The sequence below is a fragment of the Anastrepha obliqua genome, chromosome 1, assembly GCF_027943255.1.
Source record: "Anastrepha obliqua isolate idAnaObli1 chromosome 1, idAnaObli1_1.0, whole genome shotgun sequence".
Lineage (NCBI taxonomy): Eukaryota > Metazoa > Arthropoda > Insecta > Diptera > Tephritidae > Anastrepha > Anastrepha obliqua.
This window is the reverse complement of record NC_072892.1, coordinates 184,315,512-184,341,320: the sequence shown is the minus strand read 5'-3', so window position 1 is coordinate 184,341,320 and position 25,809 is coordinate 184,315,512. Positions and strand designations below refer to the sequence as shown.

General features: G+C 33.4%; 2 protein-coding genes across 6 annotated transcripts in view; both read left to right on the top strand.

Moving 5' to 3' along the window:
• The window catches only part of LOC129243884 (diacylglycerol kinase theta), a 52,341-nt gene extending 37,415 nt beyond the window's left edge, over positions 1-14,926 (top strand). For 2 of the 5 annotated variants that reach the window (XM_054881328.1, XM_054881311.1), the window contains 6 exons: positions 53-201; positions 279-458; positions 1,907-2,195; positions 2,274-2,430; positions 3,324-3,431; positions 8,101-11,557. In XM_054881328.1, coding sequence (XP_054737303.1) covers positions 53-201; positions 279-458; positions 1,907-2,195; positions 2,274-2,430; positions 3,324-3,431; positions 8,101-8,331 — 1,114 coding nt within the window. In that variant the 3' untranslated portion in view covers positions 8,332-11,557. Of the gene's footprint in view, positions 1-52; positions 202-278; positions 549-1,906; positions 2,196-2,273; positions 2,431-3,323; positions 3,432-8,100 lie in introns of all 5 variants that reach the window. The other 3 variants (XM_054881319.1, XM_054881338.1, XM_054881302.1) reach the window with 3 other exon arrangements.
• Positions 14,927-22,832: 7,906 nt separating this feature from the next.
• Positions 22,833-24,166, top strand: LOC129243879 (transmembrane protein 179). The gene is made up of 4 exons (XM_054881291.1): positions 22,833-23,074; positions 23,143-23,286; positions 23,351-23,594; positions 23,659-24,166. Exons 1-4 carry the CDS (start codon positions 22,965-22,967, stop codon positions 23,851-23,853), a joined length of 693 nt encoding a protein of 230 aa, XP_054737266.1. The 5' UTR covers positions 22,833-22,964; the 3' UTR covers positions 23,854-24,166.
• Positions 24,167-25,809: the final 1,643 nt, after the last annotated feature.

Below are 25,809 nucleotides of genomic sequence, written 5' to 3'. Positions count from 1 at the left end.
CATTCCTCGAACCACTAAATAATTTGTTAAAAAAAAATTTGTTTTATATTAGTTTATATGTTTTCCGGCAAATTGCTAACTACAAGATTTTGGTATGTGGCGGTGACGGCACCATCGGCTGGGTATTGCAATGCCTGGACAATGTAGGACAGGATTCAGAATGTTCAAGCCCCCCCTGCGCTATAGTACCTTTGGGTACTGGTAAGTAAAATTAACTCCGTTTACATTTTCCTATAACTTTATAAAATTGCGGTTATTTATCAATTACATATCGACAGGCAATGATTTGGCGCGCGTGCTTTGCTGGGGTTCTGGCTATACGGGTGGTGAAGATCCTTTGAATTTGCTGCGCGACGTTATCGAAGCTGAGGAGATACGTCTGGATCGTTGGACGGTTGTATTCCATCCGGAAGACAAGCCGGAAGAGCCTGCACTGAAGGCGCCCTCAAATACAACGGGTAAGAAGAAGAAGGCTCACCAAGCACATCTATCGCAACAAACAAATCAGCATCATCAATTACCGGCCATTACATCGACTGAAATATCAGGTCATTTGATGTGCAAAATTTTGTATTTCTTATAATTGTTATTTCTTTTATTATTATCATTATTATTATTTTTTATTATCTATATTATTAATTTATTTGTTTTATTATTTTTAATAATTTTACTATTATTATGTTTATTATTAATGATAGTAAATTTTTTAACAACTTAAAGTCAATACAATGTTTGATTTTTAGTTGTATTGTGACAGCTCTTTTACTTCAACCGTTAGCCTATTCTATACTATTTGAAAATTTATCTTTTTTATTTATATTTAAATTTGTTTATATTTAATTCAGTCGTGTGCATACCTGTGAACTACATAATATTTACTAAAGATCCATAGTAAATAGTACTCTAACATAACTTTTATACAAATGTATGTGTTTGTAAATACATATAATACTCGAAGAATCATGCACACATCCCCCATTCCCATATGATCTTCCTGACTTGAAAACAGAAACGTAAGAAAGCACGTCAACGTCATTTAATTCTTACTTACATAAATGTTTTGGAGCAAGCAAGCGATACATGTGTTTTAAGTTTGTAGTAATGCTGTTGCAAATTAGTATCATATGATTGAACAATTTGAAATAAGTGTTTGTTACCACTTTTATTGCCCCCTGAAAGCTATGATTGTCAAAATGCCGGATATGAAATTTGAAAGGTTTTTTCAAGGTTTAGCGTAAACGCAGTAAAAATTTGGTGATGGTACATTTTTCAGATCACTCCGCATTGAGGCTTAATTTGCGCATTTTTAACACAACAAGGGGCCTTCTTACGTAAACAAAGTGCACAAACCTTAGAAATTAAAAAACAAGAAAAAAACGATCATTTAGAAGTAAAAAAAATCAGTGTACTAACTTTGTTGACCTGTTATATTTTTTATTAATCAATATATTCACCGCCGTCTGCTTCGATGCACAATTTTGCACGCCTTTTCAAATCCTTTTTCACATGCGATTTCTTACTCATTTTAATAAAGTCACGCATTTTTCCGATATTGTCTGCGAATAATGTCATTTAAGCAAATTGCCGTTGCCATTCATACATTCTTCCGACTATATCCCCAAAGAAGTGATATATTCCATGCCGAGCGGATCGTCCTAAGCTATTATTTAGCCAATCTATATATTTTAATCCTTGTTTAAGATTTATGAGCATATAAATACATACAAAGTGAAAGCAATGGCAAAACGTGTTATCTGATTTAACAATGAAATGTTAAGCTTTCGTTTGTTGTTGTACGTGTGTTTAAACTTCTTACACTATCACACTTTTATTGTAATTTTTACACTAGCACAAATGTATTAAAATGGCGAATACTAACTTATTAAATAAATATTTATATCTGTAGGTGGTGGAGCCCAGAATGAGGACAATTCACAAATTTTTGTTATGAATAACTATTTCGGTATTGGCATTGATGCCGATCTTTGCCTAGATTTTCACAATGCACGCGAGGAAAATCCCAACAAATTCAATTCCCGTCTACACAATAAAGGTTATTATGTTAAAATGGGCTTAAGAAAGATTGTTGGACGTAAGACAGTTAAAGATCTGCATAAAGAACTAAAATTGGAAGTTGATGGTAAAGTCGTTGAACTGCCACCTGTTGAGGGGATAATTATTTTGAATATTTTAAGGTAAGTACCAAAACGATGGGTGAGATGAAAATAATCAGAAAATTAAGTGTAAAGCTTATTAATGTATTTTATATTTAGTTGGGGCAGCGGTGCCAATCCCTGGGGTCCGGATAAGGATGATCACTTCTCTAGTCCAAATCACTACGATGGTTGGTTGGAGATTGTTGGTGTTACAGGTGTTGTACACTTAGGACAAATACAGTCCGGAATACGAACAGCAATGAGAATTGCACAGGTTTGTAAAATCTTAAACGAATCAAATATTAATAGCTAAGAGACGTATTGACATGACATAATACAGTTAAAACATGGCAAAAATACCCTAAGGATCAAAGTAAATATAGCAAGCACAATTTTAAAATTAAGTAAAACCTTCCAAACTAAAACCATTCCACTGTGGTCCACTTATTTGTGCACCTGGAGAATGCACAGCGAGTTTATATCATGACGGAAAACACAGCGCAGAGAGCTAAACGACCACCAGCGATAACGCTGACAAGCTTATATTTCATATGGACGCATAATCAAAGCATCGCAGCGCCGAACATTCAACCGTTGTATTGGAGCGCATTTACACATTTCATTCGAGCAATGGCGAATTGCTTACCTTTTCCTTATTGACTTAACGAAGTCCGACCTCTTTTAAATTTCTATGAACTGTAGGGTTAAGGTTGTGCGCAACATATCGAGTCATTGACATTGATTGGGATCGCACACCCACCAATGCCTTTATTTCTCAACATTAAGCTCACTCGTTTCTGCGATCATTATTTCAGTTAGTTTCCCATTGAGATTGTTTCATGTGTGGAACAAATACAATGGATAGTTTACACCGAATTCATAAATAAAATCAAACTCCACACTTGAATTTAACGAGATCCTCAAGACATGGAGATTTTGATATCCGGCAGGCAGTTGCGCGAATTATAAATACCAGTGTCGAATCGCCCTACGCCATTCAATCGAGAATTTGTATACGAATCAGTACGAACAGGAAAATTCAAATACTTGGTAGAAATATTTCAAAATAATTAATTTATTGTACACAACACTCAAAATGGAATGATGTGATTCTATAATTAATTTGGTCCATGTTTAATAACTTAATTTTAAAATTTTATTTTACAGGGGGCTCATATAAAAATTCATTTATACTCGGATATGCCAGTTCAAGTCGATGGAGAACCTTGGGTACAGAGTCCTGGCGATGTTGTCGTGTTGAAATCTGCTCTAAAGGTGAGTACATGTGAATTATAATTATTATCCATATTTATTCAGCCAGCTTCCTTGTGGTAAATAAAGCGAATTTTTTGTTTGTAATTTTATTTTGAATGCAGTTTCTTTTTTATTTTAAGTTAAAATACATACTAGTAGAGTTGTTAACATACGTCACTTCTTTTTTGGTAATGTTTGCTTGTAAACGATATTTAACTTGTCTGCATTCTAATGTTTACACATACGTACATATATACAGTGCTCGCTTGCTGGAAAAATGTAGTAACTTAAATAATCAAGAATTCAAAATAACGGCTTCAATGGATATGTCTTACATCTAAAGAGATACAGTTAATAGATATCGCATGGATTTTTTACACAGTATAAAAGAAATGCTGGAGGCCATTTGTTCATACTTATCTGTTTCGGTTTGTGACGTTCTTCCAGCAAACAAGCGATTGTACTCCGCCAAATCAAAAGAGAATAAATTGAATGCGACACAACAAGTATTTTCCCGCAGACAAATACAGTATTTTTATCATCCAAGAGAAGTGCTGTACGAGCAGAAGCAGAAAAAAACTACATTTGTCACATTCAATTTACTTGTTATTGCAACTTATCGGGGAAGTTATAATACTATATACCATGATACAAAAATAGCCATGGTAAATAGCTTCACTAAAATATTTTTTACGGATCCCTGCTTCATAATTTTTTTGTATTATTAGCTGCGTTGCCGCATAAAATTATGGAAAGCAAATGGCTAACGTGACTAGTGTCATTAAGAGGAACTACTTTCTTTTTTGTATCATGTAATATACAGACATAGCTTCTACTCAAATATCAACGAGACGTTATCAATAAAACGGTCCGCGGATGACATATGGCAAAAATAATTTTTTTGTTTTTTGGTAGGACTGTTATAAGCTTACATGGAAAATTTCAGTGTGATATGTCACATAGTTTGTTTTCTGTGCTACTCTAAACAAGTCAAGCTCGAGTATGTTCTTCGAATTTAACGATGGAAATTCAAGTTGAACAAAGAATTTGTTTGAAATTTTGTTATTCCAACAAAATTTCGGCTTCAGACGCCTTAAACATTTTGCAGACAACCTATGGGGACTCTGCTCTATCGCGTGCAAGTGTTTTCCAGTGGTACAAATCGTTCATCACCGTACATCAACCCAAAAAACCACACCAAAGTCGCTCAAAAATTAAGGTTATGCTGACTGTTTTTTTCGATTACGAAGGTGTGGTGCACTCGGAGTTCCTTCCGCAAGGCCGATCGGTTAACGCTGAATATTATTTAGACGTTTTAAAGCGTTTGCGCGATACCATTCGTCTTAAAAGGAAGGAATTGTGGGACAACAAGTCATGGTTCTTGCATCACGATAATGCACCAGCTCACACATCACGTCTTGTTCGCGATTATTTGAACAAAAATAATGTTAATATCGTTCCGCAAGCACCGTATTCGCCTGATATGGCTCCATATGACTTTTTCCTGTTTCCTAAGCTCAAGTTGCCGCTCCGTGGAAAACATTTTGAGACAATTGAAGTCATAAAAGAGAATTCGAAGAACACACTCGAGCTTGACTTGTTTACAGTAGCACAGAAAACAAACTATGTGACATATCACACTGAAATTTGCCATGTAAGCTTATAACAGTCCTACCAAAAAACAAAAAATTTATTTTTGCCATATGTCATCCGCGGACCGTTTTATTGATACCGTCTCGTTCATATTTGAGCAGAAGATACATATATGGTATCATGCACCATGAATTTCGAAAAATGAGCTTTTCAAATCCAAAATGTCAAACAAGTTTTTTTTTGTTTGTTTTTTTCTGGTGGGGTACGTTAAATAGTTTGTTGTTTGTATGCCCTTATGTATGCTGCATGTTCAGAATACTCGCACAATTAAAACAATCACTCATTTTATTTGTGTTCGGCTTTCTATCTTATTTTCCTTTCTTTATTAAATTAATTATATTTAAATCATTTGGTAGAACTGCGTTTAAATTATTTCATTCTCATTACTACAATAACAATAGCATTAAGTATCATTCTATAAAAAGTAATGTACTATACCATCATACGGTTAGTTAAGTGTATTTTATTATTTATTTTTTTTATTTATTTATTATTTATTATTTTATTTATTATTCTTATTTTCCTTTCTTTATTAAATTAATTATATTTAAATCATTTGGTAGAACTGCGTTTAAATTATTTCATTCTCATTACTACAATAACAATAGCATTAAGTATCATTCTATAAAAAGTAATGTACTATACCATCATACGGTTAGTTAAGTGTATTTCGTTTTTTTCTGCGTCAAGTTTGTTGGCGACCGGAAGGGTTTGTCAATGCCACTGGAAATGACACCTTTTCTCATATACACATACATACATGAAAGAGTCAATTGTTTGTAACATTTTCGTTTTAATCATTTTTTCTCAGTCACTCCAAAACATGTGTAGTCGACTGTGAGCTAACACTGAGTACACATAGCTTTGAGCTTTGCGAAAAACAATCGTGTCTTTTCAAAAGCGCTCATACGATCACAATACGCAGTTCAATAAATAAGCGAGTCTGAGAGCCCCAATACAGATAAGAAATAGTTTTAATAAAAAACTAAGTCTAGTTAGTTCTAAATCCAAATACCTTAAGAGTAGAAGATTTAAGTGATCCCTTATATTTTGTATATGCATATATTTTTTATTAGATAAATTTTAGAATTTTAATGTGCAAGTAGGCTGAAAATCGTAATACCTATTTCATCTAAATTTGCATTGTGGTTTAGCTAACCTGATGGTGGTTCAGGGTCCTTCCGATAACGTAGATCCGACACTCTTGTGGAGGTACGAGTATCTGTCAAATCTGTCAAAATCGTATGTGAACCAACTACATAAGCAGACACAACTCAAGTGTAAACGAAATCACACCAAATTATAAAAAAAACCCAAGCTACATACAAAGCTGGCGGCAGTTTACTTACCATATCTTTTTCCCAAACTCAATTAAAAATAACGGTAATTTTTACGTGTTGCGTGATCTCTAAATATGTTTTCTGGCTTGGATTAAGTATATGGATGGACACCCGATGGATTTGAATTGATAGTGTTAGGGATTAAGAAGCAAAACCATTAGCTTTAGAGCAGTGTACCGTACATTTCCAAGCCAATTGGTCCCAAGAAGTGGCAGAGTGGTCGTGAGATCTTTACTTTGCCACAAAGGCTTGGGTCTTGATTTCAAGCTTATGGCCACTGATAATATCATATCAAATTAGAAAGAGTTTGTTTTTTAGTTTTGCAATCAAGTGTAACAGTTCGGTATATATTAGGTACGTTCACATCATTGGACTCAAATTACTAAAAATATTTTCTTGCACCTCAGCTAAAAACTTTTTGAAAAATATTAATAACCCTATGTTCTTTCTTAAATTTGAACTTAAATTCATCAAATCCATAATTGGATTGCCGTGAAATAGGCGTGAAATATCGTACGTATCTTACTAAGTTCACTCCGTAAACACACGGCGCAACAGTTGCACCCACCTATTTAAAATGGACATTTCATTTAAAATTGAGCAAAAACTGGCAGTTCGTTTGCGATTGTTTAAAAATACTTTTTTTAACAAAATTTACCAATTGCTTCTAGGCCGCTGCTCATAAATTTGACGTTTCTTCTCATTTGACAATCTATACAAAACTCGTAACTTTTCGCGAAATCCCACAGCTGTGAAGTTAGTACTAGCCTTAAAAGGGAAAATGATTATACCATTTGTGCATGAATTCATTAGGCCCTTATAGCATATAAATTGGTACATTGGTACATTTGTCGTGAATGCTGAGGTGACCTTTATTTAACATTTACAATGCAGAGCTAATTTCACATATCAACTATATTAAAATATGTAACTTTATGGAAGAAATATATTCAACGAAATTCTTATTGCAGTTTATTTATGTAGTATCTGCGCCATATTCAATACAATATCGTTTAAAATCATAATACTTTATTTGTTTGTTCGTACTTTTTCCACACTGCGACCCGAGCGTGGGAAGGCGCGTTTTTATATCGCTGCCATTCCGTAGTTGAGCATTTTATATTTTATATTTGCTGTCCTAAGGTCACCTGTTCGCTTTTCTTATTGGATTAGTGGATAAGTTATGTGGTTCTACCCACAGCGACATGTGTGGGCCACAACAATCACTAAGGCGGTCGCCTCGTCAATTTTCAAATGCTAGTTGTTAATTGTTTCAGGCTTTAAAATAATTTGTTTTTATTCCATGAGTAAAAAAATAATATGAATATTTTACCACATATATTGATGATACATGCCACACATATACATACATATATGATATATTTTTGGTTTTGAAATATATTCATTTTCATTGATGCCATGTATTTATTTACTGTAATTTGAGAGTGGCACTTTTTTGCAAGGGCAACACCTTTAAGTGAATTTTAACACACAAAATCGTTACTTAAATTAAATATAAATGTTAAATGTTATTATAAAACATTTTTATATATAGCAACTAGTCTTAAAAAACAGGATTCAATAATTTATTACATAGTAAAAATATTAAAAACCTTAAAGAAAAAGTACAAACGTGTGTACGATTATTATCTGGTCTCCTCCTGCTCACATTACTTCTCTACACATTTCCAATGCAGGCCACAATGCTGAAAAAAATTAGGGGCAAACGACGCCTCACAGAGCCACATATTTCTCCAGCCGTCCTAGCCAGTAGTTTATCAGCGTCGGCGACAGCATCGGCGGCAGCGGCACAGGGTGCTAACCAAATAAATATCTGCGGAAGCGCCGGTAGCGGACTGGGATTAGGCCAAACGGGGTCGGCATCGGAAAATGGCGATCGCGACCGTGAGCCGACAATCGGCACATAGAGATCGCGTCCGTCCGGTCCAAGTTTTTTGTTTTCTTGCTTTTTATGATTGTTAAAAACCAACTACTGAAAGGCATAAACAAAACTAACATACAACCATAACAGACCAAAGCAAAACGCATAATACAGCAGACAAAAAAATCAATGTATAAATATTTGAAACAAACAAATTATAACTTACCGATTAAGAAATATACATACATATGTATATTAGCAGAAAACAAAACTGTCAAAATATAAAAGAATTTCAAATTATAGATAAAATATTTAAATTCAATTAGAATATTACAGCATTCAAGAAAAGTCGAATCATATTACAAATTAAATGCAAAAAATCATTTTTTCATAATTTCAGTAATTTAATTATCTATAAATGCGAATATTTCTAGCTAAACTTTGAATACACACTTGACTTTGTGGCACAAATATATTCACATTGGGCCGTTAAATATGCTTAAATGCAACAATTTTAAGTGGCATTATTTCCCACTGTGAATTTAAATAAAAAATTAAAATTATTCTAATTTTTAAAATTTTTTTTAAAAAGTGCTGCGCATAAAATAATCGCGTGACTAGGGACCGTTTTATCAACTAGCCTTTAACTTTACAAGCCACTTTATCGTGGCAGTAAACGCTAAAAACTTTACAAGCCACTTTATCGTGGCAGTAAACGCATTTCCGTTTTCTCAAACGTTTTCTTAACAAAAGTTTTTGTGTTCAAATAATAACTTTTAAATATATTACTCGTGAGTTGCCGTAGTTTCGTAATTAACAATTTTATTTTTACGAATTGCTGAGAAACCAAAAGCATCAAAGGGTTTAAAGTGAAACAATTTATCGCCTCGGTTAGTAAAGCGTACTCTATTGGTAAGATGATAAAACGGCCTTAAGAAAAAATTCATAGATCTTCCTACACAAAATACTGTCGTTTAATAGTAATCATTATCGTGTCATTTTTTTTTTTTTGCTTCACCCTATAATTTTTAAACATTCATTCATATGATTACGAATGAGAATCTTAGGTTTACTTCAATATGTTCTTACAAATTAGATGTAAACACATTCGAATCTCTCGGAAATTAGACTTGATTTGAAATGATTTGAATGCTCTAAAATTAGAACTTAAGGATTTAATTTGTAAGAGGCTTTATTTTGATTTGATTGATGAATTTTATGAAAACCGTTAAAGTTATATGCACAATGTCAAACACTATATGTTTTAAAAGTAGGTCTTTAAGTGGTCTAAGAAGCAGACTCTTCCCAAATTCAAAAACATTATTTATTCCTCATTAAGGCTCTTGACAGCTTTAAGCCGCTCTCTGGCACGTGGCGTATATTAAATCCCAACGTACGAATTTTGCTAAGTACGCATTCATTGCATTTAAATAACTATTCGCCTTAATATAATTATTTTTCTTTGACCTACTTTCAAAACTAATTTTAAAAAAATATTATATATGATATATAAAAAAAGAAATTTTGCAGTGGGGACTATGGTGGTATTAAATTCCATTTTCCAGTTGCCGTCTCACTTATAATACCGAATTGTTTGTTGAATTTTCCTTGAAACACATAGCATATATGGAATATTTATGCACTACTTCTCTATTGGCAAAATCAATAAGTGCAGTCGGCAAACATTAGACAAATATATAAGAAAAAAGAAAAGGAAAACGAAGTAAACGTATGTTGAAAATTACACCTGAATTCACTAACTCGAATGAGTTTTTCACACATATTCACAGATTCTAATATACATATGTAAAGCCTGCGTACATTTATATCTAAACTACCTCCCTTTGATTGATGAATGCAAACACATTGCGCAGATAGTTTGCTAACAATGACGTTACAGATTACTCAATATGAGTAGCAAATGTATGCTGACACATTATTAATTCAGTAGAAACACCAGCAATTCAAATGCAATTCGGCAAGGGTGCTACTGAATAGATTTTTGGTTAAATATTATTTTAACGTGCATTTAAGTATATGAAAAGGTATAAATGAGATGCCGAAACTTTTTGCTGTATTATTTATTTTTTTAGTTAAAAAGGTGTCCAAAACATCAATCTGTGGCTTAAAATTTAATCATAAGTCTTATAATGGGATACTAAAATAGTTCCATAAAATCAGAAATTGCGTAGTGAAGTTGGCCAGTGTCTTCGAAAAAATAATGATGATGCAAACTTCTAAGAATGCATACTAATTCAGTTAGAAAACGAAAATTTATGTGAATCTCATTAATCATTTTTATGCATCATATATAACTTATGCGAGTAGTGGAGAATTTTAGAACGCGGACTAGCAGTTACAGTAGATCTTGTAAAATTGTATCGTCTATATATAGATAATTACTTTCTAATTATTACACTTACTATATATTTTTACTGCGCCTATCTATATTGCTTATACTCGTTCCACATATTCTCCACCTACAAAATATTCTAACTGCTTGTTTGTTTAAAGAACTTTTTTTCGATTCGGTAAACAAATTTTCTGTATTCAATTCATACAATGCCAGCATTTGAATATTTGCATTTCTTATTTTATATTGCAATATTATGCCATTTTGTGTGCTGACATGGCTAACACTTTTTATATTCGTATTAATCTTTACTCTTATTTATTTTTTTAATGTCGTAATTTTTTTGCTGTGCACTTTTTTCTACTGCAAACTTAATATTACGGATTGCATAGCCTTTAACTAATAAGCATTAATGCAGCGCAAAAGCTAAAAATAATGTACGGATTATTTAATCATAGATTACTTTTTTCACTTTTCTTTATTATGCCTCTCTATCTCTTTGGGAATATTCGTATATACGTCTAACACAAATAAAAACATTATTCTCGACATGAAAAAATTCTTCGTAAACCAACCCCAAATAAATAACACATTAAACACAAAACTTGATACAATCCCCTCTCGGACACAAAAAAATATTTAACCTACGTGTTTAATTACTATTACCAAAAAAATTTCCGGATGGAAACCATTTGAAACAATACACCTAAACGGTAATCGAAAAACAAAAAAACGATAACCATAAATTTCAATTAAAAAACGTAAAATGAAACCAAAATCAACTATATTGATGACTGGAAACACATTTGTGCCAACAGGCCACGATGCTAAAAAAGAACAAGAGCAAAATTAAGCGACGAAACACGGAGCCAACCATGGCACTCACCGGGACAACACCGCAACTCTCCCTGGCGCCAACAGTTGTGTTGGCAACTGCCAGTGATACCAGCACAGGTGACACAGACACTGAAAATGCGCCAAATAATACAGATTTCTGAATATGGTACAGTGAGCGTTTGATTTAACGTGCTAATTGATTTTGATAGTTTTTTTGGAAGGCATACAAATATGACTGCTGTTTTGTTTTGTATTTGTAATATAAGTACCTATAATTATATGAGATATTTTTTAAATATTTATGCGTATTAAAGAACAAACATTCCAAATGAAAAGTTTGGTGCACTTTTTACTAACACGAAATGTGTAGTTACGAAGTGCTTTAATTCTTACCACATTAATAAATATTAATTAGTTTGTCCACTGAAAATCAATAGATATATTCAGACTAAGCTTTTTATCGCAGTGTATTGTAATTCGGTGAGATTAGCCGTACATTTTGTTTGTAATTATTACCAAAAATAAAAAGCAAGACTGAAATTACCGAATAACAATTTACAACCGCAAAGAGCTCAGTCTCAATTAGCCTAATAATAAAGAAAAGAACTTATTCCACGTTAAAACACAGACCCGCTAACATAGTGCATCCTAGTTAAACGCCTTAAGGTTTTATACATCTCATGTATTTTAAATGGACCAAAGATTTGATAAGCCACACAAAGGATTCGGAACATCATCATCTTGACCGTAAATGACTGCATTTCCAAGCATTCAACTTGCTCGACAATTACCCATGTGGAATACAAACGCCTCTAATGCAAATACAGCCCAACTTTTGCAAAAAAAAACTTTGCAAACAAAATTGTTAGTTTGAAATTATTGTAACAAAAATATTGGCAGAAGAATGTCAATTTAAATAACAAGTGCTCGAAATGTATTACTTATTCTATAACGTAACTTATTTTGTCAAAATACTGACGCATACGAGTATATCTTAAAGCAAAGTTTTGCAGTAATATAATTTAAAGAAAAATTAAAGCCTGCTTCTTTAGTACGTTAAATACAAATCGCTCTCTGTCTTCTATTCATTTCGTAAATATTATCCTACATGCCACACAGTTATTATATGTACATATGTAGTGGAAAAGTTTCTAAACAAACTAAGAAACAGGAAGGGCCGGTCTGCATTCATACGAATATGGCACTTTATAAATATTCAAAATGAGAAAAAAAAAAACAATTGGAGAGGATAAACTTAAAAAATGTCTCCGTCGCAAAAACTAATAAAGTAAAATATCACAAGACAGATTGATGTTGAGGATTAAAAACAACAACAACAGCACTCAGCAACCAAAAAAAAAATCATTATGAAAATTAGGACGACCCAAGATAATGTTAGAATTAAACTAAATCTACCAAAATGATAAAAGAAAAATATTTGAAAACAGGAGAGGAAACAATTTGACATTGAAGAAGCGAAACTGGTCAAATTTATTGAGTCGCTTGCTATTGCTGGGAGTTTAAATGCATTAAATATCGGAATGAAGTATTATTTCCATTCATGCCAAAATTTTGAAATTGGTGTTAACCTTAATTTGACGTTAATTTAATTAATTAATCATTCCGGCCAGCATTGCGATAAGTCAGTGAAAAACCACTAATTAATATCAAAGAAATTCCAATGTATGAACCCAAACACTTTTAAAATCAAATATGTAATTTTAGTGGAAGCAAACGTTTAAAGGTTCCGTTGATTTTTATTCGACCTTTAGAACCCTTTGTTGTTAATTGTTTGATATCATTTAGTAAAATAATTCAGTAGCAAAGCTTATCTCATTCGTTGATTTATAAGTTAACGGTATAAAAATATTAAAAATAAGGAGTATATTTTTTACAATATATGTTTGTACATATATGTTAATTTTTCCCCCTTAAAATATTGAAAAACATATTATTGTCCATAACTTGAGTAAAAATTCATTTTTGTGTACTTAAAATTAGTACTCGTTGAAAAACAAAAAAAAATAAACTCAATACTAAAATTTAAATTAATTTCAAAATTGTACGCTCTAAGTGCAGAAAATTGCTACCCAAACTTTTTTTTTTTAAAGTTTATAAATATTGCACATTCATTGAGGATATCACCAAAATTTGAGATGTAATACGAATTCACTTTTAAGACTAATAGAAATAATGTCAATGTGAAATATTTGATAAAGTTGAAAAGGAAATGCTTTTTATAAAGCGAAAAAAGTTTGGAGATATTTAAGGTGGGCTGCTTGTTGAGATAAATTGTGTATTATAAATACAAATAGAAATATGTGCTAAATATAAAAGTGGTAGTCTGATGATGCAATTGGTAGTAATTTTCTACATTATTGTTTACAATATAAAATGGAAAAATTGAAACAATAAATATTGTGCAAATGCACCACCAATGTGGTTGAAATTAATGTAAGAAAATAAAGCCATAATTGCAAGCTAAAGGAAATGAAGAGATTAAGAAAATGAAAAAGAAGTTAGTCGAAGCATATGACGACACTTATGCAAACTACAATAGCAAAATGTATGAGAAACATTCTTAAAGTTATTGATATTTCTTTTTATCTGTATAAGGTAGACCTAGCATTTATTTCAAAGGAAATGTAAAAATCTAAAGATTGCTGTCTAAGCGTCACGGAACTCAGACAACAGTGCTTTAGCATCCCTATTTACATCACAAAGAAACATACATATATACAGGTCTAATTTATCTTATTCAAAACCACAGTACAGAAAAACCAGATCTTAAGAAGAAAAAATCAAATGAAGTACAGTGATAAATCGCCTTGACCTGCTACGATTAGGGGCTCAGTGAATGCGGTATAATCAGCACCTCATAAGAATTCCGTGAACAACACTGGTCGTTACACGCTGCAGACGCTCGTCGATTTTACAACGTGTCCTGGACTTTAACAGCATACAGGCAATGCAAGGAAAAAACATAAAATTTAGGGTTATATATATTATTAATACAATAAGCATTAAATAATCTTGCATTCAACTGCTGACAATTGCAGGACACATTGTTAGCTAAGTGTGTGGGGATCAAACATTCGATTAACTGCATTCACAAAAAATCTGCAGCTGGTAGGTGATTTTGAAACAAAATTAAAAAAAACTAGTAATGTAAAATTAATAAATAAAATTAAGAACAAAAACTGTTAATTTCATATATTTTAGCTTAAAATATGGAAAAACACTCCTCTAAAAAGCTGAATAAATACTTACAAAACATGCAAATATTTAAAGGAATCCAAAACATAAATACCAATAAAAATTGGGCTACAAAAACTAAATTAAATATTAGAAATTGATGTAGTGTTTAGTAATAAGTGATAAAACCAATTATGGAAGAAAATACTAAATACTTAAAGAAATAAATTGAAGCAGAGCAAATTATAAAATACAAGCAGCACAACAAAACAATCAAAAATTCCTAAGACCATACAGAAAATTGTTGTAAAAAAATTTAATATGGAAGGGGCAACATTACTCTCCGATGACGAACTTACATACACGACATCCCAAACGCTTGGATATTTAAAATACGCCAAAATCATTATAATTTTCTATAGATTCAAATACTTAAGCCCTTACATAAAACAGAAAAGTATAAGTGCGTTCCAAAATGCATAATTTCAGAGCATTGGTCCGGTTAATTTCTAAGCCATAGTAGAGAAAACTTGTCTCACTTGTATCTGATTTGTATCTTAGTTACCATCTGATATTTCCATCTTAACACAACAATTTACAAATAAAAGCGTTGTATGACTTTCCTATTTTTTCCGCTCATAAACTCTCCCCAGAATGAACGACCGGACAGATCCAGTGCAAGGAGAGAGTCTGAATAAAACAGATACTAAGTACTTGAATCAAATATTTCATTAAAAAAGCAAAAATTGCTGAGGTAATAGCAAAATAGTAACTAACTTACCTACAGACCTAAATACAAGTACTACATGAATCAGATGTACAAAACAATATACCAAACCGCCAACTCTATAAAAATCTAAATGAGAGAAGATGGATTTAGTTTCATAGTAGGTATTGTACTTTGAAAGAAATGCCCATAAACTGCATAGAAGGTTTTGAGCAGACGTACGAAAATTGAAAGCATTCAGCACACCCAACTTCAAACTCCGCACCATAAGGAGTTGTAAAACTTTATTTCGCCTAAACATATTAGTGTATGTATTGTATATTCGTTCAGTGTACAATAGTTATCATTCAACTAATTTACAAAACTGCATACATACGTACATACATGTGTATGTATATCTTAACAGAACTTACTTAAACAAATAAGAAAGAGTTGCACTACACTACACTAAGGTAAGAAATGAAATAGAAATATATACCGTTTTGTTACCAGGTCAACGAGTAAAAATTTTATCCGAGTGGGAAATCAACTCGTTGCGATCACACCTACATACAAGCATAAAATTTTAAACAAAAAAAAAACACATTTGCGTTGATTCTGTGACGAAACACATCAAATGTCTAATTCCTCTTTGATGAAAGCATAAACACCACAAAAAATAACTACAAGAGATCCTAAACCTATAAAATAAATGCAAATGTGCAAATAGAAATGAGTAAAAAAGAGCAACTACAAAAATAAATGTAACTAATGACAGAAGAGAAGTTTAACGGAGTTTATATTTGGGGAAGATGTACATACATAAATTTATACATCATATGTATCTCTCTTTTACGAAGCGGGTAAGTAACCGGTAACTTTTTTCTTCCTCGTTTCAATTTCTAATTTCATAAACTAAGATATACGAGTACATAAAAACAAACGGATTTTTTTAAACCTCTTTAATTGAAGCTAGTTAACATTAATTAAAGCGGCAATTATACATACATAAGTAATGCGCGTAGCATTAATATTCGGTTCTCACCTTTATTAAGCAATTACATTTTTTTTTTCGGAAACTCCAATTTGTTCAAACAATTAATGCAAATTAAGAAAATATATATAATATATGTATATACAGTGGTCACACAATTTATTCGTACACCCTGCGTAGTACTTAAAAAACTTTAGGTTTACGCAAAATATTTGCTGTGACAATATATATATTTTTTTTTTTGGTCAGTGTAAGAATGTTACATTCCTGATGAATTGCCGCAAATAAAACTCCCGTTATTTAAGCCCACACTGATGAATTCCAAGGAAAGCAGGCAGACGTAGCAAAATGCTGCAAAACATTGATTCGTACACTTTCAGTTCATGATATTGTTGCTACAAAAGTAACAGTAAAAATCGTTTGTTTTTTACTAATATTGCTTAAAACGAAATAATATAGGTTTTTTTAGTTTTTCTCGCTGATTCAGTTTCAGTTGCGCGTAATATCTCGATTGAAAGTGTCAAAATGGGACGAAATGCGGATTTACCATTAGACTTGCGTAAAATTGTTATTAAATTGTACATGGAAAACAAGTCAACAAACCGCATAACCGCATTATACTGTGCAAAGTGTTATTGCTAATTACATTAACACATTGACTGCCAAGGCACTTTCAGCAAATAAGATGCTCTGGGAGACGTCAAAATTGGAATTTAGGGTAGTGCTGGTAATATTTTCTGCTTAGAGACAGGCAGTTTTTAACTAATTAGTATGTCACACACATATGTTCGACGTGGCGCCTACCGACTTTTTTTAATTAACTCAGGGCCATGGCGGACATATGTATATGCAGGACAAAAACATTGGCTAAACATCAAAATACATCGTCGTCATACAAGCTCTACTTCGTTTTGCAAAAACAAAACAATTGGGAGTATGTTGTTTTTGCAAACAAACACCAAACAACGTTATATGACGACAATGTATTTTGATGTGTGAATACGTTATTTTTGCAAACAGAAACAAGTAAAAGCTTATTACATGCTCAGTAAACAAGAAAACTTGATCGCGTTATATTGGTTGATAATATTTGTGTTACGGAATGTCGAAAAGAAAATTTTTTTTTGAGCTGCGCCGAAGCCACTATAACAGAAATTTCATGGGAATCCATATATTTTATTATTGCAATAAAATCATATTTACCGTCAATCGTTGCTGTGTGACATGGCGAGAGAGAATAATAGTCGTGTCGGACATATGTGTCCGACGTGGCGTAAACCGCATAGTACAGTGTCACACATATATGGCCGACGTGGCAGTCAATGTGTTAATACTGGTAAATTGGAAGCTAATCACCTCCAAGCCGGAAGGCGAAAAATATTGACTTCACGTGCGGAACGCAACATAGTAGTCCACATCAGTCCCGCAAAATGCCAAAATAACCTTCACGATACTATGCCGAAATATTATAGACTCTTTGCATAAAAAGTAAGACAGTCCGTGATTGTTTGCAAAACGCTAGTTATCATAGCAAAGTGACACGCTGCAAGCCTTACATTTCAGATATTAACAGAAAGAAGAGATTGGAGTTCGCCAAACGCTATATAAATGAGCCAGATTCTTTTTGGGAAAACGTCATATTCAGTGATGAGTCGAAATTTAATGTTTCCGGATCAGATGGACCTCCAAAAGTTTGGCGGAAAGAAAATACAGAACATAATGAAAAAAATCGTATTCCTATCGTTAAGCATGGAGGAGGAAATGCAATGGTTTGCGGGTGCATAGTTGCATAGTTGCATCTGGAGTAGGAAAAATGGGTTTTATTGATGATAAAATGGACAAACGTCTGTATTTAAACATTTTGAAGAATAATTTGAATGATCATCAACGGTGCCGTTAAACTTGGCCTAAATGCTAGAGGGTTCTTGTTCCAACAAGGCAATGACCCAAAACACTCATCTTATCTCGTGTAAGAATGGCTTATTTACCACTGTAAGCAGCTTAAATATTCAATCACCTGATCTGAACCCAATTGAGTATGTCTGGGAGCTCTAAGAAAGGAGAATCAGAAAGCACAAAATAACATCAAAAGCGTCATTAAAGACAGCTTTAAGTGTTGAGTGGGAGAAAATCGCAGCTAATGAAACCAAGGTATTAATAAAAAGTATGCAGCGACGTTTGGAAGCAGGTATTAAAGCTAAAGGCGGCTCAATAAAGTACTAAATACTCGTTTTTTCATTATTTTTTTAATAAAATATTCCTTATATGACTATGTACGAATAATATTTTTCCAGAAATGAAATTGAAAGTCTTTTTTCCTTAAATATTGAATAAATATGTTATACTTTACGATTATATCAAAATTTTTTTCGTTTTTATACATCGTGCTAAGTATCAGGTGTATATGTTTATAAACTGTGAGTGTACGAATAATTGTGTGACCACTGTACGTTCTCCAGAAAAAATAATGGAAACAAACTAAAAATCAGTGTTCAGAAAAAAATCTTACATGTGAAGAAACAATTAGGTATTCCATAGCATCTTGCGAAGAAATATATTACCAAGGCTTTTTTAATTTTCTTCCACATTTCTTCCCTATTTGTGGCTTTAAAAGGCGCGAATATCAGTTATACCCTTGGGGAACAAGGAATAGGAATTACTTGTTTGTGAAGAGGAAGAGTAGGCGAAAGCCTACAAGAAATTATACGCACACACACGCAAGCAAGTAAAGTATTTTTATATAATAATTCATCCTTTCACAATTTAACATGCTGCATTTCGTTTTCATTAGTTTGTTTAGTTTAAATCTCACAAATCACAATCACACCAAGCCATTCACTGAATATTCACAAACATGTAATTTCTACTGCTTTTGTTTACTTTTTCGTAAAGTTACTGTTTTGGGAATACGCTAAAGTACTCAATTCACCTTGCTTGGAGCCTGACGTCACAACGAATCCGGGGGCGTTATCTCTTATAGTGCCCACACTCGCCGGCGTTATCGTAGCCCTGTCTGTTGACCGTGCGATACACAAAATTGAGCAAAACTTGAGTCCGTAGGAAACAACTTTTCGTTTGGTTACATATTTACACAATACATGAGTTTGTGTGGGTTTGTGCTTGGCTGTATCGACACAATGTTACCATTGATATTTTTGCATACACACTTTTACACACATCCGCGTTATCAGTTACAATTTTTCATTGTGTTATCTACGATTAACATTATTCAACTTTGTTTTTATGTGATTTTAATAAAAGTCAAAATTTTTCTAAGTTCATTTTGTTAATGATTTCGAAATGTACTGTTTGGCAACACTATGTGGTGAGAGAGCAATCAGCTGGCACGTTTCTACAGAGCAATTCAAAATTAGCCATTTACGATACTACGGAACGGAACGGTGGTGATTTTTCATTTACATGGGGCTCTCATTAAGTTCATCGTGTTAGCTGACACGGAACATAAGTTTACCGTGGTGAGAGTGAGCATCAATATTCTATCATTCTTGAATTACGTCAAATCGTTTACCAAATTTACTGTCTTCGTAAAGTCATGCTGAGTAACGTAGACAATGGGAGAATTATCAATGTATTAGTGAAGTAGTGTGAATGAATTGCTATGGTCTTTGGAAAACCGTCTCGTGTGTACGCCAAATAAGGGTGGTGCTTTCACCGAAATTGAAAAATTTAGATTGCAACCCTGCTCCGGCAATCGGCCTATCACGCCTATCACAACGGGCTCGTTGAGTTTGTTGTAGCGGACGTTCGACTGACGTGACGAATAGAACGGTACGTGGGCCACAATGAAAATATTGCCGCATATAAAAAAAACACAGATAAACGTATTTGTTATCAACGTTACTGTATGGTTGTGAGTTATATACTCCTTGTGATAGTGTGTGTCGTAGTAAGCTTAATGTTTTGTATAACAACATTGCCAGATACGTGTACTGTAAAAAACGTTATGACCATATTTCTGCTTTTGCGAAAAAAATTGCTTGCGTATCCTTTTATGACTTGCTTAGGTTTAAATGTTTAGTTTTACTTCAAAAGATCATACACACTCAGGAACCCAGATACTTCAAAGATCGACTTATGTTTTCAAAGTCCTGCCGTTCGTTAAACTTAGTCCCGATGAAATACAGCTGTTTGGTGACTGAACGTCAATACTTTGTGTTCTCTGTCCGTCTTTGGAATACCTTACCATACAAAATTAAACGAATAAGAGAAAGCTCGTGTTTCAAAAATAAATTGCTTCTCTACCTTGCCTAAAATTGCCGAATGTACCCAAATGGTTCCACATTATTTAAATCTCCTCCAATTAATCCCTACTCCTACCACTACTATTTTCACCTTACTTTCCTTTTTTAATACTTTATGTAAACTATTCTTAAGGTCAATCATTGTAAAAATAACCTATGGTTGTATGTTTGACTTTAATAATAATAAATAAATAATAAAAAATATTCTTGTCGTAAAAGCAAATATTATAGTTCATTGTGTAAAAAGAGTTTTTTGTTGATTGTGAAAGATATTATAAAAATAAACCTTATTGAAGCGGATGAGGGTTTTAATACAATTTAGGGTGGTCGTAGACCGACTTGACTCAATTAATTTAAATCCCGTTTATTTTTTGTTTGATGCAATAGAAAACACCGCCGATAAAAATTTGCTCAATACAAAAATGTTCTTTTTCAAGCAATTGCCATTTTCGCCGGTCTTGCCGTATAGTAAAAATAGAAAATACCCAAGTTTTGTGCATTTCGACATTAGGTACGGCACCTATGTGGCGCCTTCGACTCAAAACCCCATAATCCATTTAGGTGTCAGTCAAATTCGTTTTCGTAACAGACACAAGGACCCATTGTGACGGGCCTACAAGAGGCAGCGTCATCTGGTTCTAAATTACCGGAATGACTTTTATTCACATCACATCGGCAGCATTACCCATCAATGTTTATGCTGCTACAAAAACAACATATACATAGTATTACATTTTTATGCATTATTTTTATAATATATTTCATATCCAAAAAAAACCTCTGCATGCACAACGATATATAATAATTGATTTCACAGTGGCATTATTTTTTTTGTTATATGTGGCAATACTTTCATTAAGGCACCACCTTGATCCATCTCACGTCACGATAGTCAAACGTGCGTTGCAACCATGATGGAAAGAATAATGAGGTGGCGCCTATCGTGGTCCCGTTACTTTGCGCTCAGCGAATTTGGCAACTAGTTACGTGATTTTAGCTCCAGTATGGCCAGATTACCATATTCGTAACTTGATTTATCATTTTTTTTTTGTTATTTTTATTATTTTGTGTCTCGGAGTTTTAGTTCTTTCTTTATGACATTTTTCTAGTTGTTCTAATTAAAATGTCATGTTTATAATTTTGTAAAATATACATTTTTTAATAATTATTTAAATAATTCACTCAGTTTTATTTAGCTTTACTTTTTTTTAACATCTGGTGGCATTGCCCGCGAGTGCAGGTGTTGTTGGGGTTCTTCTGCTTTCGGCAGTCAAATCTCTCTCTCGCTACTGCAGTGTTGCCTAGCTTTGGATATAAAAACGCATTAAAATACCCATTCAAAGAAAATAACCCAACAAATTTTTATTGAATCACTTAAAGAACTTTGTATGCGTGACAAATTGTCTTTAAAATGTGCGTTTTTTTAAATAAATGTGTCATGCTTATGTACAATTTAATTTATGAGGTCTTTTTTAAGCGAGACTCTTTTGTTAAGGGAACGACTTTTTTGCTATATTTGAAGTTATGTAACTAGATAAGGTACTCTTTTTGTAAAAATGTCAGTATGGTTTCTTTAGTATTTTCTGTATAGTATAGTATAACTCTTAATGTCCTATGTCTCACTAAGGATTGATGACCGGAAGAAACGATTACACCTCTATGGTTTTAATTCGCATTCAATAAATTCAAAGGCTTTTTAAAATTGTGTAAAAAGGTTTTCAATCTTAAGAAGAGTTGAGAGAGGGGCATTTAATATTTTTGTATAACCTTAAATGGAGCCAAAAATTAAATTTGCACTTTCAAAATATCAAATTTTATAAGAACCAACTAATTTTTATTAGCACTAAAATCTTCTCAGAGTGACCTTTTTTAAACTTCGTTTGTATAATAATACAGTTTTTTTTAACCTAAAGTTTCGGTAGCTTTAAATTAAAAAAAAGAAACCAACACGAAACTTCAAAATATTCGCATTTTCGGTATAAAAAAGCACTAAATTTATTGCGAAGAGCAAATGGTTGGCAATACTGCACAACTCAGCAAACGTGACGTCACGTACTCTCTGATGGGCGCAATCTTGTTTCTATACTTCTTGCGTTGCAACGAATGTAACGGTTCCATTGTGATTGGCCTATAATGTGCCTTGGAACTCACCGTGTGTATATTCACCTTGGCAGTCTCCAAACCAATCACTTTGTAGAGTTCTCTATCAGTGAATGTAGTTTGACGTTTATTTGTAACTTCTTGAATTCGCTTTGTTCTAGTATCTGTATTGCAATATTGCAATTAATTTCGTACAACTTGCAAAGTGAAATTAAAGGAGGCTTAGTTAAAAATGGCTTTGTCGAATATATTACTGCTGAGCCAAATTGCTGGGCATGTAATACTGGTTATATTGTCGTTGTGTATGCTGGTCCCATTGGGAATGAGCATCCGTGAATTTAGGTAATTGCCGTGCATACATGTTTAATACGCAAAAAATGATCGATGCATAATAAATAATTTCCTTAAAGTGGGCATTGTTTACTTTTCACGACGGGAAAGTGGCGTGAAGAGGATGGGATGTTTGAGGTGAAATGGTCTTCGACTGGTTTTTGCCATTTCCCAGTTTTGACTGCAATTTTTCATTTCTTAATTTCGACCGTGCAAATTTATCGGTATGTATTTATTTGATACTTCGTAAGGGTTTTGGTACAAATGAATGATCATTTATAAATATAGCTATTCAAGAATGAAAGACGAAGCTTCGTTCCTTTCCCTATTCATCGACGTTGTGCTTGGAATTTGGATGTTGGCGTTTTCGATTCTATCGGCGGTTATGATAACTTTAGGATTTATCGTTTGGTGTGATGGTATGACTGAACGTTTTCCCTCGTGTGAAACTGCAGCTGGACAAAATATAATACACGGCGACCAAGACCAAATAGACACATCTGGTTTTTACATTGAAATGGGCACAGCACAGGTGAGTGTAAACCTACATTAATGTAAAATTTATTATAAATGGTCTTTCATTCTTATCTTAACAGTTCGGCGCTTGGGGGGCTTTTGCCATATCGGTGGGAATTGGAGTAATAGCTATACTCAAACTCATCCACAATCATCAAGTACGAAACATTAAGGTTTCTATGTATTTGGAACGCCAACGATTGGTAAATCAACACCAGCATCAATTAGATGGGAATTCAACACCGCCATTAATGTCGGAGACTACCAATAAATAGTGGTTGCGAACTACGTATTACACGGAGACTGCAACCTTTTCATTCATCCGAGTATATTTTTTTTGTAGTTGCACATTACTGTGTTTTACTTATTTTGATATGAGCAAATAAGTAGGGGGGAAAAACACACCAGTTGTAGAATTATACAAACATACTTATACACATATAATAGCGAACCGTTAATGTCGGTATCAAAATTGTTTTTTATGATTTTTTATAAACTTATTTAGAACAAAATATATTTAATGTGATATTTTTCATACATTAACCTAAATATATAATAATAAAAGTAAATATCTGACTCCTCAGTTAATAGTCCGTTTATGCTGAATACTCAATGTGCATTTACCCACACTAAATTCTCTGCCTAAATGGAACTAAATGCTAAATATTTTTTGCATTAAGAATCTAATTGCCGAAAACAACTCTGCAATCTTGGAAAAATTGGTTAATCCAACCATCATTTGTAACAATCCAAAATTGCAAAGAGCTCTATACCTGATGAAGAGGTGGTGTGCTGACAGCCTAAACAGCCAACAATTCCTTCAAAAGAAAAAGATCCTTACCTGGAATGAGAGAAATCACCTTTAACCGAGTCGTTATTGAAATGGTCAGCGAAGTTAAATACCTTGGCTTTATCATGGACCCCGAGCTTAGCTAGAAGGAAGATGTTGATGCAACCATGCCCAAAGCAACGTTAACTACACTGACGAGATCCAGTACAAAACACAACTACAGCTAGTGGGACGGACATTAAACGGCATTCGTCGGGAAACCCTTACCACCTTCCTAAAGTCCAACCTCCGAATGACGCTACCAAAGTCCAAACACCAGACGAAGAGATTTTGCTACCTCGAGAGACCCTCGAAACTTTGGCCCCATCACGTTCTGGATATTGTAGCAGGATAAAAAACTACTTATCCCGAATCGACCCCGATCTATTCAATCTATATGTTTGGCATCTATCTATTTACATGCCCCCTTAAATCCGCTCACCTAACATCACTCTCCCTTTTGACCCAATCTGTCGAAACACCATGTTTCCTGTGACTAGCGTTAGATGAGATAGAAATGTATATATGTTTGTATCTATCTATATATATATATTATCATTATTTAGTGACTGGTATGAATAACAGTACTAAAATTATGTTTGAGCATTGGCTGCAGAGGCCATCAGCTCTGTGTCGTCTGTGGGTGTCTGGATTATTTGTTATATTGTCATTTCCATAGTTTTAGTGAATTTGCTTATTTTTTCGATGTTTGAATGACTGGGAATGGCGAGGATGTCGCTTATTTGTTCTGAGTTTAGTATTTCTTTTCTTGCGTTGGCGTGATTTGGACATTTGTTGAGGATGTGGTCCAATGTTTGGTTTCTGTTGCAGGTTGTTCAGATAGGGTGATTTTCTTTTTTTAAGATATGTTCATAGGTCTGTGTTGTGTGGCCTAGGCGAAGGCGGGAGAAAATTCGGGATTTAAATCCGTGTATATTTGTTGGGTAGAGTGGAGGGTTTCCATTCTTGCAGTTTTTTAATGATTGCCGCTGTTTGTGTATTATGCATGTATTTATATGTCGTTTTATATCGAGTCTTTCTGTTTTTGGGCTGGTTATAATTGGGGCATTGCAAGCGAATTTCGCTGCATTATCGGCATATGTGTTTCCCTCGATACCTGTGTGTCCTGGGACCCACAGCAGTTTTAGTAATTTACTGTTTTTTATTAGCAAATCGCTTATTTGATTAACAGTTTCCTATTTGTTGCAATTGGGATTACTAGCCGCTTGAATGACTGACAAACTGTCGGAGCATATTATGGTTTTCGCCTTTTTCTGGATAGATAACACCATAGCTTCGTGTATTGCCGCTGCTTCTGCCGAGAATATAGAATAGTAAGGGAACATGGTTTTTAAACTTAAAAATATGCCATCTTCGGATGTTACGCTGAATGCAACATTAT

Excerpts from the sequence above, each read along its gene's own strand:
- LOC129243879 (XM_054881291.1), top strand. The coding sequence starts at position 22,965 with ATGGCTTTGTCGAATATATTACTGCTGAGCCAAATTGCTGGGCATGTA. Across the intron at positions 23,075-23,142 it reads ATGAGCATCCGTGAATTTAG|TGGGCATTGTTTACTTTTCA; the intron begins GTAATTGCCGTG and ends ATTTCCTTAAAG. Across the intron at positions 23,595-23,658 it reads TTGAAATGGGCACAGCACAG|TTCGGCGCTTGGGGGGCTTT; the intron begins GTGAGTGTAAAC and ends TTATCTTAACAG.